Genomic DNA, 15319 nt, shown 5'->3' on the forward strand with positions numbered 1-15319 from the left:
TCTACCTATGGCCACCTGGGGATTGTATGCTCAGAGACCTTCTTCCATAGGTCAGGAATATCTTCTGATAACGGGCTAGAGTGTCCCTTTGGGGTGTGGCGGATGTGTCGCCATCATAGCTGCTTATTGAGCGACTGCTGTGTGCCACACCCTGGGTGGAAGGTGAAAATGAGGCCAGGACCAACCCCCCCTCCGCCATGGCAGGTACATAGCTCAGCCTAGAGAGGGGAGCACACGTACTGTGACATGCTCCACTCCATGATGAAGCCTTTGTAGCTACTCTTGGCCAGCAGTTAGCAAGTAGACCAACAAGCCAATTCTGGCCAGCTGCCTGTTTTCCTACAGCACATAGTTAAGAATGGTTTTTGTATTAAATATAAGCACCTACACGATAGCTTCAACTTGGCCTCCTGGCCAATGTGTCCAAAAAGAGTAAATGACTCTTAAGAAAAAGGTGTGAGCCCAGCTCTAGGGGACCTATTTTGGCTTAGCCCTGACTTGTGAACTTGGATGGCTGTATCTTTCCATGCCATCCCGACTCTTTACCACATACACAGTGATAGCTCCTAAGCATCGGCTAAACACGTCCTGGACATAGGCTAACTGTTCTTCTTGCCTTTCAGCCCCTTGAGCTTCTGTGTGAGAAGTCCATCGGCACAGCCAACAGACCCATGGGTGCTGGCGAGGCGCTGCGGAGAGTGCTGGAGTGCCTGGCGTCAGGCATCGTGATGCCAGGTTGGGGCCTTGTGCTTTGCAAGTTGCAGGGAAAGGACAGGGATCAAGGCCCTGAGGCTACTTTCTGGCGGGTCCCCTGACCGGGTTAGGGCAGCAGCAGCCCCATGTCCCCCTAGGGCTAAAGCATGTGACTACCCTCTTGCACCATCATATCCAGCCCTGTGCCGGCTCCGCAGCTGTGACTCAGGGCGGATCCGGGGCAGTGGTGACCCACTCCCACGTGAGCTCCTTGCTCTGAGACACATGTGGATTATTTCTCTCATGGGCTGGATGCTGAGTGGGTCACCGAGCTCGGCGTGTTTTCCAGAGCTGGGTGTGGATGGGGCGCGGGGGGTAACGCATCTGGTTCCCTCAGCCAGTACAACTCTTCCGAGATGCTAAAAGATAATCCTCTGCATATCTTCCTTGTTTCCTGCCTTCAGATGGTTCTGGCATTTATGACCCTTGTGAAAAAGAAGCCACTGATGCTATTGGGCATCTAGACAGACAGCAACGGGAAGATATCACACAGAGTGCGCAGGTATAGTCATCGCCATTGCCACCGTGAGCCCTTACCCAGTCTGTAATCACTGGCTTCTAGTTCCATTACTGGGTATTCTCAGGGTCGCCACTGGACTCATAGGCTCAGGTCGGGGACTGAAGGCTAAGAAGGGATTGTGCCTGATACAGGGTGCCTCAATCTGGGCTGCTTCTTTCCCCTGGCGCCACGCGTGGTTGTAGCCTGCCCCTCGACCTGCTCGAGTGTTGTTTTCAGACACCGAGTACAGCGGGGAGGTCTATTTGCTGTTTAGATTGTTCCAGGGGTCCTTCCCTTGCAGGCCCACCACGTGGCTCCGTGTGGCAACCAGTCCCCAGGTTGGGGTCTCCTGTATTCCTCTTGAGGCGGGTGGTCACAGGCTGGCCTTCCCCCACAGCAAGGCTGGGTCCTGGCAGTCAGGCCTTCCCCTGGCTGTTGGGGGAACCCTTCCTGTTGTAGGGGAGACCATTAGCAACCCCCTCAGCTCCTACCCCTTCCAGAAGGCATTAGCAAGCGTACACATCTTGGCCAGGAGCACAGGGCGGCTGAGTCAGGTTCCTATTCCTCTTCCCCTTTTCCAGCATGCTCTGCGACTTGCTGCATTTGGTCAGCTGCATAAAGTCCTGGGTATGGACCCTCTGCCTTCTAAGATGCCCAAAAAACCAAAGAATGAAAACCCAGTAGACTACACCGGTAAGTACACCAGGGGTTCCAGGCTGGGCAGCGGACTCCCCACGGAGCACCAGACTGGACTCGTAGCCACTTCTGTCCTGATCTCTTTTAGTTCAAATCCCCCCCAGTACCACCTACGCCATTACGCCAATGAAACGCCCGATGGAGGAGGATGGAGAGGAAAAGTCCCCCAGCAAAAAGAAGAAGAAGATTCAGAAGAAAGGTACAGGCATTCACTCCTGGGCCTTTTTGTCCTCCAGCTCCGGTTAACTTCAAAGTAGGGAGACACCTTACTTTTTTCAGACATATTTAAGTCATTTTTAGAACGATTATATAATAGAGGTACAGAACACAAGTGAGGTGGGTGTGCCCCAGCTGGAGACTCCAGTGGTGGCGTGTACGTGGGAGCAGCAATAGGCAAGGCCTTGGAATGTGCGGCTGCCCAGTCCATCTTGTACCGTGACAAAAGGCCATCAGAAGAGACCCCTTCCCTGGTTCAGAATTGACTGATGTTCCAGAGTGATGTTGGTGGTCTTTCTCTAGAGGAGAAGGCAGAGCCTCCCCAGGCTATGAATGCCCTGATGAGGCTGAACCAGCTGAAGCCCGGGCTGCAGTATAAACTGGTTTCCCAGGCGGGGCCGGTCCACGCCCCCATCTTCACCATGTCTGTGGAAGTAGATGGCAGTTCATTCGAGGCCTCCGGACCATCCAAAAAGACTGCCAAGCTACATGTGGCTGTTAAGGTAGGGTAGCTGGTGGCATTGTCCAGCCCATGCTTTTCCTTCAGACAGCAAAAGCACTTTCTTCATCTGGGGCTTCTTCAGAGCTGTCGGCTCCTATTTAAGTGCTAGGTGCAAATACCCATGTGGCTTAGGGAGGGTGTGCAGACACTGAAATGGTTAGATTTTGGAATGTTTGTCAAATCATGTGGCAAAAATGCCTTTGTCATCATGGCTGACAAGCAAAGGGTGTACACACATGGCTGAGGGTTTGGAGAGCTAAAGAAAACAATACTCCAGATTGCTGGACGCCACTCTAGGAGCTTCTGATTTAGGATGAGCTAGTGCTGAGCCTCTTCCCTCACTGGGGGTTGTGTGGGTCTCCCTCCCAGGTGTTACAGGACATGGGCTTGCCTACGGGTGCTGAAGGCAGAGACTCCAGTAAGGGGGAGGACTCAGCTGAGGAGACGGAGGCCAAGCCAGCAGTCGTGGCCCCTCCACCTGTGGTAGAAACCGCTTCGACCCCCAGTGCTGCCTTTACTTCAGATCCCACTGCCGAGGTGAGCCCATGGTGGGCACTGGAGGGCCCAAAAGGGTGGAGCAGTCAGCCTTGTGTCCTGTGAGCCTGGATCGTTGCTGGTCCTAGTCATTTCCCCCCAAAGAAATCACCTTCCAGTTTGGGAGCTTACAGCCCCTACACCTTCCAGGTGTGAGCCTTTGAGCCACTGCTAAGAAGGCTTTTCGGATGTTGAGCCATAACTCAGGGATGTACTAGGGTGGCCTCAGTCAGTGTCTGGCCATTTCCCAGAGAAAGAGGGTGCAGGTGGAGGTCATCATATTGCTGGGAGGCTCACAGATGACTTTCAGAGTGGCTGTCCTCCACCTGTTGGACAGCCCTTAGCTGAGAGTGTTGGTTTTTTTTTCTTCTGTTTTCCCTGAGAACGTAAAACAGCAGGGGCCGATCCTGACCAAACATGGCAAGAACCCTGTCATGGAGCTTAATGAGAAGAGGCGTGGCCTCAAGTATGAGCTCATCTCAGAGACTGGTGGCAGCCATGACAAGCGCTTTGTCATGGAGGTGAGTGATCCTGGAGCGGTTCTTGTGGAGGCCTGGAGTCTTTGGAGAGCCCCCCTGACCTGGTGGGAGGCTTTGGATCACCCCCCACATGTGTCTGTTCTTCCCAGGTCGAGGTAGATGGACAGAAGTTTCAAGGTGCTGGCTCAAACAAAAAGGTAGCAAAAGCATATGCTGCCCTTGCTGCACTAGAAAAACTGTTCCCTGATGCCCCTCTTGCCCTTGAAGCCAATAAGAAGAAGAGAACGCCTGTGCCTGTCAGAGGGGGACCGAAATTTGCTGCTAAGGTAACTGTTTACCCCTGAGATCCTTTGAGCTCGACATGAATTCTTCTGCGATTGAAGCATGAGTCAAAAGTAACTTGTCTGTTCTCTCCTGTCCAGCCTCATAACCCTGGCTTTGGCATGGGAGGCCCCATGCACAACGAAGTGCCCCCGCCCCCAAACCTTCGAGGGCGGGGAAGAGGAGGGAACATCCGTGGTCGAGGGAGAGGGAGAGGATTTGGTGGCGCCAACCATGGAGGCTACATGAATGCTGGTGAGGAACCTTGTCCTATTGCCATGGGCTCTCTGGGGTGTGTAGGGCCCCTGGGGTTGAGCTGAGGTGCTGGGAGAGGCAGATGCAGGGGAGACCCACCCCCAGCCCTGATAACCTTGTTGGTTCCCTTCCAGGCGCTGGGTATGGCAGCTATGGGTACGGAGGCAACTCGGCTACAGCTGGCTACAGTAAGTGTGTATTTCTCTTGGCCTGAGTTTGGGAAGAAGCTGCAGTGTAGCTCCTATGCCTGAGTTAGAGCAGGGTGGCCCGCCAGCAGCAGCCTCCCTGAGACTTCAGAGTTGCCCACACCTGTTCTCAGTGATTAGATTAGGCCATCCTCAAGGCCCCCACCCTCCCCATCCTGCAAAAGTGTGATTTTCTCTGTAAATGTTAACACACACATTGTGTGACTTAAAAGTACCTTAAAAGTAAAAATTTTAAATTTCTCTGCTTTAAGCCATGTGAATGAAGCACCAATTTTGTGAATATGCTTTTCCTGACAGTGCACAGCTCTTGTCTTGAGAAGGAGCCTTCACTGGGGGGTTACAGGAGCAGAGAAATCTAAAACATGAATTTCAAATGTGGCGCTCTGTGCCATTTTTCAAAAGAATTCTAATTTTTTTTCTCTGCTCTGTCTCCCCCTTTTGTAGGTGACTTTTTCACAGACTGCTACGGCTATCATGATTTTGGGTCTTCCTAGAGCATCTAAAAGTATTGCACACAAAATCAACTTTTTACTCCAATTTTCTCGAACTCCAAAACCCAAAGTGTCCGTGCTGTGCCCCTGTGCTTCACTGGGTTTCTCAACCGTGGCTTGTCACCGCAGCTTGTCTGAAACTCTTAGCCTGCAGAATTTAAGACAATGGCAGTTTTTATCGTGATTTGCCTTTGAACTTGGTCATATTGAAGTTCACAATAAGTGGAAAACAATTTTCAGAGAATGCTTTTTTTTGTGCAGAATTGCACAGAATTCTAGAGCCAGCGTTGGTCAGCATCAAGGCAAAAGCCCACCTTTGCTTTTTATGGAAAGCATTACTTTATTTAAGAGACAGATAAATGATTTTAATCTACCTTTGTCTTAATTTACAGCAGGTTTTGTATGAATTTTTAACCTTTTAACAAAATCCCAAATCTGGTTGATGCCTTTGACAGTGATGAAAACTATTTCACCACATCCGAATCCAGAGCAACTGGCTTTTTTTTTTTTCTCTCTCTCTCTCCCTCCCTCTCTCTCCCTCCCTCTCTCTCCCTCCCTCTCTCTCTCTCCCCCCCCTCTTTTTTTTTTAATAAGCTTGTAAAACGTTGGGGACATTGGGGAATTGTATATTGTGCTAAGTTAACCTTTCCTGCCTCTTGTAAATGCTCTGGTGGGTTTGTGTTTGGGGATGCAACATTCTGTGGCTGGTTTAGCTAGAGGTGAACTCTCAAAGGTATCAAAACTGTGCTTCCATCATTTAGTGCAAAAAATAGACAGGCTTATGGGAGCTATAATGCAGAATTTTGCAAGTCCTAATTACAGTTGCAAATGCATGGAATTCTAGAATTTCTAAAGTGAGGCTTTAAAAATAGTCAAGCAGAAAGAGCCTAATATGTAGCTCAATTCTCCAGTGAATAACTTGCGTCAGTAGGGCCTGTATTCATGGGTGCACAGCTGCAGCAGATTTCAGAAGCCCTAGAAACCTCCACCCTCTCACTTTAGGGTACAGGCTTGAGGTTGTGGCTTCTCCCTGTGTGTAGAGGCACACAGAGGCGATTAGGCTCTTTACTCAGGCCTCCCGTTTCCTGTGGAAGTCCCTGGAAACAAGTCTGGTTTTCACTCTGGTCAGCAGTTACTTCTGCAGCAAAGCCTGCCTCTGTGTTGACTTGCAAGATTTTGCGTTTATTCAGGCAAAAACTGGTCAAAACAGTTACTGCATAATTTGTTCCCAGAGGTTTGAAACATTCAGTGAAACTTTTTAAAACTTTGATTGCATGATGTATTTTTTTTTTTTTTTTTTTTTTTTTAGAAAGTTATTGTTTGAGAATAATGTCTTTTTATACCAGGAAATAGTTATCCTGAATGACGTTGAAAACTTCCCCTCCCCTTTATTTTTTTTTAATCAATACATGTTAAAGTAACAAGCCGTAACTACTTGGCGTCTTCATTCATTCCTGTGCTTGTGGAGGGGTGAGGAGGCAGGCACTCAGTGTAGGCCGAAAGTCAACCAGTGTGGCAAGAGTTTTAAGAGGGGATCTGAAGAAGACCACCTGTCCTGGCCTCCTCGTGTTTACTCTCTTGCATTGTGGGACACATCCTTGTCCTTGGATTTGTGATGGGGGGGTTGGTGTAGGGTGGAGGCTGCCCGCCTGAAGAAAATAAACCCATGGCGGAGTTCAGTTCTATCCAAATTACTATTCAAACAGCCCAAGGCACACCACTGGGGTGCACATCTTCAGTGGGTGGAAGGCTTGTGAGGATTCCCAAATTTACCCAAAAGGTGAAGGACCCTTGGATCTAAACATGGAAAGGAAGTGACAGGCTGTGTGGGAGCATCTCCTCCCTCTCCTACCCACGCGGTATATCCAGGCTGACCAGGCAGCAGCCTCAACCATCTGTGGACAAAGGCACAGCTAACCAGCAAAGGCATGCTAGGCCTACCTGCTTTAGGAGCCCAGGAGCTCCACTGCCCCTGCTGGAGCACTGGAAACTGCCCAGCCTGGATGGACAGCCACCCACAGGACCCATCCTCCCTCTCCCCCCTCGCCTTAGTTGATCCGTCTCCCAAAGGTCCACCTGAGTGTCTGGTGGGGAGCAGTGTCTTGACAAACCAATGTTCTGGGGGTCTTTACCTAAGGACCAGAAGGTGGGGGGAGCTCTCCGTGACATTCTCAGCCCTAGAGCCTGAGAATGTGGCGGCTTGCTGCACGCTTGTCACACCTGCTGCTCAGTCCTGCCTGAGCCCAGCAGCTGTGCTGGGAACAAGGAGGTGCCCTCTGGGGGACCACCTGGACCTTCTGATCCCAGCCTTAAGTCTTCTTTTCCCAGGAGGCTGTGGAATTGCTCCTTAAGGCATGTGTTTGCATAAATCCCATCAGGGAGCAGTCCCAGGTCATTTGGCTTAAGTCTCTGTTTCTGGTTCTCCAAGAACCAGGTCAGACCAGTGGATCATCCAGGAATGACACCAATGTCAGGGACCTTGTTAAAGAGCATTTCCTAGGGTCACCCAAGCCTGTAACTGCCAAGCCTCTTCCCAGCACAGCGGGGGAGGGCTGGCTGCTTCTCTGGGGCTTTGCTTTTCCTGTCATCGTTGGGGACATCTGGGTAGCAGTCAGCTAGTTGTGAATGTCATCCTGCACTCGGAGCCCATCTCATTGTAACGTTGACATCCGCTGCAAAAGCTGCTCTCGGCGTGCTGCCGTGCCGCTGCTTGGCAAAGATCCATTGTTGTCATCAGCTAATGGGTGAGTGGAGCTGAAGGCTGGGCCAGCCCAGACCAGGCTGCTTTAGGGACTGGAGCTGCTGCTCCTTGCTCTCCTACCTTTCACTCTGCCCCTGCCTGGGCCGTGGGCTCACGGGTCAGCCTTCAGGACCCACAGCTTCGACCTTCCCTCCCTTCCCCCCTCCCCACCCCGACTCCGTCTCCCTGAGCCTCCACCTGACTGGATGCCTTCCTGTTTAGGTCAGTTCTACAGCAATGGAGGGCATTCTGGGAATGCTGGCGGTGGCGGCGGCGGGGGCGGTGGTGGCTCCTCTGGCTACGGCTCCTACTACCAAGGCGACAACTACAACTCCCCAGTGCCCCCGAAACATGCCGGGAAGAAACAGCCACATGGGGGCCAGCAGAAGCCCTCCTACGGCTCAGGCTACCAGTCCCACCCAGGCCAGCAGCAGTCCTACAACCAGAGCCAGTACAGCAACTATGGCCCCCCACAGGGCAAGCAGAAAGGCTATAGCCACGGCCAAGGCAACTACTCCTACTCCAACTCCTACAGCTCCCCCGGGGGCGGGGGCGGCTCCGACTACAGCTACGAGAGCAAATTCAGTGAGTTGGCGTCCAATCCCCCAGAAGCTCAACACTGTCCCACCTCTGGCTGAGGGACTGGAAGTTGGGGGCAGAGGCCTCCAGGATAAGGTCTTGAGGCTGGGGCACAAAGGTAGAGTCTGAATCTGGGCCAGCCACTTTGAGGTGACCTCTTGAGTCCAGGTTGCATCCAGCCCCTAAAAGAGCCTGAATTGCTCCCTGCTCCATTTCTCCCTCTACCTCATGCATAGAACTGGTGGGCTGCATTGTGCCAGTGGCCCAACTGGGAGAGGGTAGGAATACAGTGGTTCGTGATGGGACACTCAGTAGCAGGAGCCGGGACTTGGGTTAATTTTGCAATTCCTGAAATGCTGGGAAGCTTAGGTTGGAGAAGCAGGTGGGAAGGTGGAATGGAACTTCAGAATGTGGTGATAAGGGCAATCCAGGGCGTGGGGACCTTGTAGGACTCTAGCCAGCCCCTGGCAATTTATGGTGGGACTGACCTGTGCCAAATTCAGGCAGTCAAGACGGAAATTTGCAAAGGTCCAGGGTCTTGGCCAAGGGTCTGCCACATCGAGGGCTGTAGCACAAGGCCTCTTAACCAACCACACTGTGTTCTCTTTCCCCCAGACTACAGTGGTAGTGGAGGCCGAAGCAGCGGAAACAGCTACGGCTCAGGCGGGTCATCCTACAACCCAGGGTCACATGGGGGCTACGGAGGAGGTTCTGGGGGCAGCTCCTACCAAGGCAAACAAGGTGGGCCTGGAGCAGCAGGTGGCACAGCATTGGTGTTGGGGGGGCATAGCCACACTGAGGCTGTGAAGAGGGGTGTGGCCTGGCTTGGGCAGATAGCCTGGGCAGGACCACAGTGGCAGTTGCCTCTTGGATTCTGTGTGGGGCAAGAACAGGAAGCAGGAGATGAGGGCGCATGAGGCCTTGTGCAAGCACCGACTTAGGCATACCTCTAGTTTCTCGGCTTTTTAGAAGCCAGAGATGCAGAAATTGCCCTACTCTAAATGTTGGTACCTACATGAAGAAATGCGGACAATACTAAGAGCCAAATAGAGCCTGGTGCTCAGACAGCCCCAGTTAGAGTTCGCATTGCTGACATCTCTGTGACTGGACTTATCCCCACCCCCTCTTTCCCTCAGGAGGCTACTCGTCACAGTCGAACTACAACTCCCCGGGGTCCAGCCAGAATTACAGCGGCCCTCCCAGCTCTTATCAGTCATCACAGGGAGGCTACGGCAGGAACGCAGACCACAGCATGAACTACCAGTACAGATAAAGCCCTGAGGGTGAAGATTTGTACCTTCTGCACTTACCCCTCCTCGTTGTAAGAATTCAGTTTTATGCATCACAGTTAACATGTCTGCGGCCCCTCTGGGCCCTCTTGCCCTACCCCGTCCACGTTGCTGTGTTGTGAGGTGCAGCTGGTCACTCTGTGACCCGTTCTGTGACCCATATTTAGCCGTGTTTGGGACTCCACGTCTTCAGTGGTTTGTTAGTTGCCATTACAACTCTGTCCGAGTAGAGTTTTCTGAGTTCTTACAGTTCAGTATCCCTCTGTCTATTTACAATTGGTGTTAGTGTTAACTCAGTTTGTCTTGAAATAGTTACAGAAGGGATACCTCATCTGTTAATGCTTTTGTGAAGTGAGTTAAACGAGCTTTCTGTATTTTAATGCTTTAGTGTTTCAGTTTTATAAGTGAAGATTTTATTTTAAAAAACCGTGGGAAAGAGTGGGGGTTTTTTGTATGTCTGGATCATTCAGGCAGTACATTTGAATTCAGCTGAATGTAGACAAATAAAGAAAAAGAAAGAAAACTGCGCCGTCGTAGGCCTGGGTGTCTGACCCTCCAGGAGCGCAATGGGCAGTTTCCTCCACTCTGTTCCCAGCACCAGAAAGTGGGACATGGGTGACAGGATGGTCCCTGTTTACCGGAGAGGGTCCAGGGTCCAGCTCCAGGCTTATAAAGGTCTTGAAGTTGGCCAGGGCCAGCAACCAGTTACCTGGAATCTTGTAGCCTCTATTGCCCAGCGAGCTCCACAGCCCCTAGTGTCTACATAGCAGCCTAGTGGCCCATGCTGCTGTTTGGGTTTTGCGTCTACAATTCAGCATGTTTTGTTTTATGCTCCATGATTTCTGGGTGTAGTGTAAGTGCGATTTGAAGTTACCTCGGGTTACATTTGGTATGTAGAACCTAATTTGAAAAAGCCTGATTGAAATCTGGCTGAGGCATCCCAAGATGTGTGAATCTCCAGCCGTGGAACCATCTATGCTGGGTTGGGTCTCTGTGGCAGCTGCAACCACAGCCTTTGTCCCTGGTGCCTCCTCTATCCAGAACTTCACAGAGTGCCCAGGTGAGCTTCTTCACAGCAGGTTTCTCAGGAGCACCGTTTCTCAATCCCAGGCAGTTTTTTAGTGCTTGGGAGACGTATGTCACTTACTGGGTAGGAGCCAAAGATGCTGTAGAACATTCTACACTTATACATCGCAGTATGGAGGTGGAGGAACTCTCCCCTGAGCAGCCATTCTCAAAGCTGACCCTGCCCCAGGGTGTGGCCTGCTTGGGAAGAACCCTATGGGCACGCAAGGCCTGGGCTGCCCCTCTGCAGGGACCCCTGTTAACTTGCCGGGCAAGTTCATACCAGGCACTGTTCACAGCCTAAGCCCCAGGTAGCCCTTTGGCCTCCTGTGCTGGTTAACCATGGCTACTGAGAGAAGTGCAAACCATCTTTTTTTTTTTTTTAAATATCTGTTGATTTCAGAGAGAGGAAGGGAGAGCGAGAGAGATAGAAACATCAATGATGAGAGAGTCATTGATTGGCTGCCTCCTACAGGCCGTCTACTGGGGTTTGAGCTGACAGCCTGGGCATGTGCCCTGACCGGGAATCAACCTGCAATCTCCTGGGTCATAGGTCGATGCTCAATGGCTGAGCCATGCCAGTCGGACTGCAAACTATTCTTGATGCAGGATCACTCAGCTGAGGCAGAAACACCAGTGTGCCTTCAAAGGATGAAGACTTGCTTTCTTTGAAAGGTAAAAGAAAGGTTTTCTGCACTGAAAAATAAAACATTGGGAACTTTTTGCTTTCTGCTGCAGCAGAGGAGGTCCTAGCTACCAAGCGGTCCAGCCTAAGGAGAGGGGCCCTGTGAAGTTCATTCAAGAGGTGGCCCACAGTGCAACCATTTGGGTCAGCCTGAAGTGCCTTGGGATTCCTCAAGTATCTGCACAAGTGGAGAGAGGAGACTGACCTGAGGAATGGGTATCCACCCCAGCTCCTCTCCGAGACATGTACAGGGGCTGGGAAAAACCATGCAACATTATTGGGACCTTGTGTTTGTGATGATATGATACAGGCGTTGGACAGTCTGCGTCACTCAGAAATCCTCAGGGAGGAGCCCTCTGGCTGCGCCTGCCAAATGCTTTAAAATCTGGATCTGCCTTGTCAACACAGGTCTCTCCTCATCGTCTGTTTCCCATACAGCAAACACTACCACATTCAAATTCCTGATTATGAGTCTTACGTCTCAAATCATCATCATCTTATAAAGACATGAATCATTGGAATTAGGGCCCACCCTAATCTAGGATGAGTTCATTTCGAGATCCTTAATTACATCTACAGAGACTGTACAAGTACAGTCAGTCACAGGCATCAGCAGTTAGGATGTGGACATACCATTTTGGGAGACTGTTTCGCCCATTACAGGGTTGGATGAAGATTTCATGCACTGGGCTGCTGGCACAGCCCTGGGAGTTTCAGCCGTAGCCAAGATCATCATGGTCAGGTCTGGACAACACAGAGCCAGCAGCATCTTTGCAGCACAGTGGGTATCCTGAGGGGACAGCTGATGAACACAGATCCCTTGGCACCTTAATGCTGTTTGGGGAACCTCATTGGTGCTGATGGCCTGGTGATGCAGCTGACCAACTGCAATATCCCAACCCTCAGGACCTGCTACTCCAGGAAGCTGGGTTCAGGAAGATGTGGCTGCCACTTAGAGCATGATGGAGAAGCCCTTGTTGCTGGTGCATCACCCATTTAAAGCTGACCATGGCATTTCCAGGCCTGTTGCCCTCCAAGTCCAGGAAGACAGCCTGGAGTAGGGCCTCACTGAGCTGCTGCTTCACCTCCGATGCTTTGGCCCATATGTTGCTCGAGGACAGTGTCATGCATCGTTCAGTCAGCAGAAATCACCAGGAGCATGAGCAGGAAGGACCAGCAACCCACATGGTTACTCAGCAAGTTGATCACGATAGGATGCTTGGTGGATAGGCTTGGGGTGGGGGTGGTGATGATCCAGTACTGGACATTACACTCCAGAGGGCTCAGGATGCCTTTAGAGGGAAGGGAAGGAGACCAAACCATTGACAAGACAGCTGGACCTGGGCATGGTGGGCCAAGGTGACTTATGAGGGAGGGACAGGGCCTTTCCAGAAATTTAGACTGATGGGGGTGGGGGTTGTTGGGATTGGTGCCTTGGGACCAAAGGAGACCTCTGAGCAGTAATGGATCTAGGATTTCCACCTCTAGATTGGCAGAGTCACTGGGGCTTGTGTCCCTCTGGACTGTGGTCCAGTCCTGGAAGTTACCACCTAGCTGCCCAACTACCCTGGCAGAGCATTCACTTTCTCTTGAACCATTGACCATTCTTGTGCAGTCAGCACCTGCCGTGCCCCTGAGGCCTGACACTGCATCTGGGCTGTCAGCTGAGGATTCAGTCTCCGGGTGTGAGCCCCATGCTGGCTGTGCGCTCTTAGCAGCAAGCCTTTTTGGCCCAGATGCTCGTTCTAACCCATTCTGGAATAAATGGAAACTTCTGTGTTCATTGTTTCATTCACTCAACATGTGTTTATTGGGTGTTGGTTTATATATCACTCCTGTACTGAGTGCTGGAACTTCGAAGTGGACTTGGTCCCTGCCCTCTTGGAGCTTCTAGGCACCAAGGGGGCCCTGTTTCATCGGGGCAGGGAATATCAGGGAAGGCTTTCTGTGTTTCAAATGAGACAGGGTGCTTGAACTGAGACCAGGGGTATATTAGAGAGGGTAAGAGAAGGGTATGCCATACAGAGGCAGCAACATGCACAAAAATTCAACTGGTGGGTAGGAATAAAGAAACTATACTCAGGTGGGTAAAGCTTTTTGTTTGCAAAAAGAAGTATTGATGTGTCAGCAAGGGGCACCCAGTGCAATCCCTTGACAGCCAGCCAGAGGGATTCTGAACTGGGAAGACCCCAGGCTGAGGAGTGCTTCAGAACAGTTCTTTTGGGTAGAGAATAGAGGTGTGGGAGAGGTGAGAATGAGGGCAACAGACCAGCAACGAGGCTTGAGTTCTGGAACATCCAAGCTGTGAGATTCAGGGGTACTTAGGTGACAGAGTCCACTGGGCTTGGTAAGGGAAGAGCTCACAGACCCAAGATCGGTAAAAACAAATGTCCCAGACCAGAAGATTGGCCCGGCAAGGGTTGTTGCCTTGCCTCAGGATATAGAAAGGAGAGTGCTCCAGGCTCAGGAGACCACCTCTCTGCGGTGGGGAGACAAACAGGAATGGCTAGGGAGTGGCCACGGAGTGCATAACCCAGAGGTCGCCGTCCTGTCTGCCCTTTCCAACGTTCCAAGAATTGACACCTAAACTCGGCCTCTTGGCAGCTGGGCTGGGGAGAAGGTTGGGCAAAAATATCACAGGAGTCCCTCCCACCCCCAGATGGATAAACCAAAGAATCCCTCCAGGCTCCCGGGACCCCTATTTCAAAGTTTGAGGTATTTGAAACGCCCACCTCTCCAGAGGTCGGGGATTCCCCATTCCATGGCCAGAAGTCTAACTCCTGCCCTTCTCAGTCCGGGGACATCAAATACCGGCTCCTTAAGGCGAACTACCTAGTACCCAATTTGAGGGACTTCTCTGGGCAACTGCAGCAATCTCGGAACCTGCCGTGGCCCTGCTTCTGCAAATGCCGCCCTTTCCAACCGCTTCAGTTCGCCCCTAGACCCCTATATACAGTGCCAGCCTTTTCCACGCCCCATCAACAGGCCCTACTACAAATAGAAGCTTTTCACAGGCTCCGCCCAGTGACTTCACCCTCTACATCATTGCGTCCTAGAAAACGGTTCTGATAGGATCCTATTGTAGGCTCTGCCTGCCACAGTCGCATAGGGTGCACACAGTGCACCGCTCTTGTTTTTTGAACTGTCATTTCCTAAAATGTTACAGATTAGTTAGAGCAAACAGAACGGTGACCTCTAGGAAAACTCACTCTGGGCTCCTTTTTGACCACATCAGCTATGTGGAAGCAGCTGCTGCTTCAATAAGGCCGATGAGCTCTGCTTCTAATTGGCCGCCTTCGCAGGCTCCACCCCTGGAGCAACGTGCGGACGCTGTCCAGCGTGCTGAATGCGCCTTCCCAGCGCCGCCTCAAGGGGAGACCTTGGTGCCCCCAGCCCTCCCTACTGAGCGGCGCAGAAACCTCCACGCCACTGAACCTCGGCTGCACCCCACTTCTGTCCCCTACTTTACCTCTTGGTGATAGAAGAGATCGCCTTGATCCACGCTGCCCCCCAACCCTTCCATCTAGCTCAGATGAAAGTCAAAGTTCTCACCAAAAACTAGAGGACTTGGGGGACCTCATATTTGACCTCCAGCCCTCATCTTTCTCTCCTTCCCTCACTCCCTCCCGCCACACTGACCTAACTGCTGCGCCACAAACGATCCAGGCACATTCCCACCTCAGGGACTTTGCTCTCATTGTTGCCACTGCGTGAACTCAGTTCCCATCATGATTCCTCATGTCTTTCAGGCTTTAACTCAAATGTCACCTTCTCAGTGAGTCTGATCCTGACCACCTTACTTAAAATAGCCACCTTCCAATTCCTTTTCCTTCTCTGCCCTCTTTATTCTTGAGCACTCCTGATCACCTGAGATATGATACACATTACTAATTTTTCTTGTTCGTCCCTCCAGGGCATGGCTCTTTCTCTGCTTGTTCACTGCTATGTTGCCAGCAGTGAGAACAGTGTTATGACATAGAGTGGTTGCTCCGTAATGTCTATTGCATGT

At 51.5% G+C, this 15319-nt stretch overlaps 1 protein-coding gene across 9 annotated transcripts in view; it reads left to right on the plus strand.

The window, feature by feature from the left end:
* The window catches only part of ILF3 (interleukin enhancer binding factor 3), a 32949-nt gene extending 19846 nt beyond the window's left edge, over positions 1-13103 (plus strand). For 2 of the 9 annotated variants that reach the window (XM_081135654.1, XM_081135652.1), the window contains 13 exons: positions 624-735; positions 1158-1255; positions 1834-1945; positions 2037-2147; positions 2468-2667; positions 3036-3203; positions 3584-3721; positions 3829-4005; positions 4102-4255; positions 4390-4443; positions 7915-8277; positions 8887-9012; positions 9408-13103. In XM_081135654.1, coding sequence (XP_080991780.1) covers positions 624-735; positions 1158-1255; positions 1834-1945; positions 2037-2147; positions 2468-2667; positions 3036-3203; positions 3584-3721; positions 3829-4005; positions 4102-4255; positions 4390-4443; positions 7915-8277; positions 8887-9012; positions 9408-9544 — 1950 coding nt within the window. In that variant the 3' untranslated portion in view covers positions 9545-13103. Of the gene's footprint in view, positions 1-623; positions 736-1157; positions 1256-1833; positions 1946-2036; positions 2148-2467; positions 2668-3035; positions 3204-3583; positions 3722-3828; positions 4006-4101; positions 4256-4389; positions 4444-4905; positions 6256-7914; positions 8278-8886; positions 9013-9407 lie in introns of those variants that run through there. The other 7 variants (XM_081135655.1, XM_081135653.1, XM_081135660.1 and 4 more) reach the window with 5 other exon arrangements.
* Positions 13104-15319: the final 2216 nt, after the last annotated feature.

The sequence above is a fragment of the Miniopterus schreibersii genome (genome assembly GCF_964146895.1).
Source record: "Miniopterus schreibersii genome assembly, chromosome: 4".
NCBI lineage: Eukaryota > Metazoa > Chordata > Mammalia > Chiroptera > Miniopteridae > Miniopterus > Miniopterus schreibersii.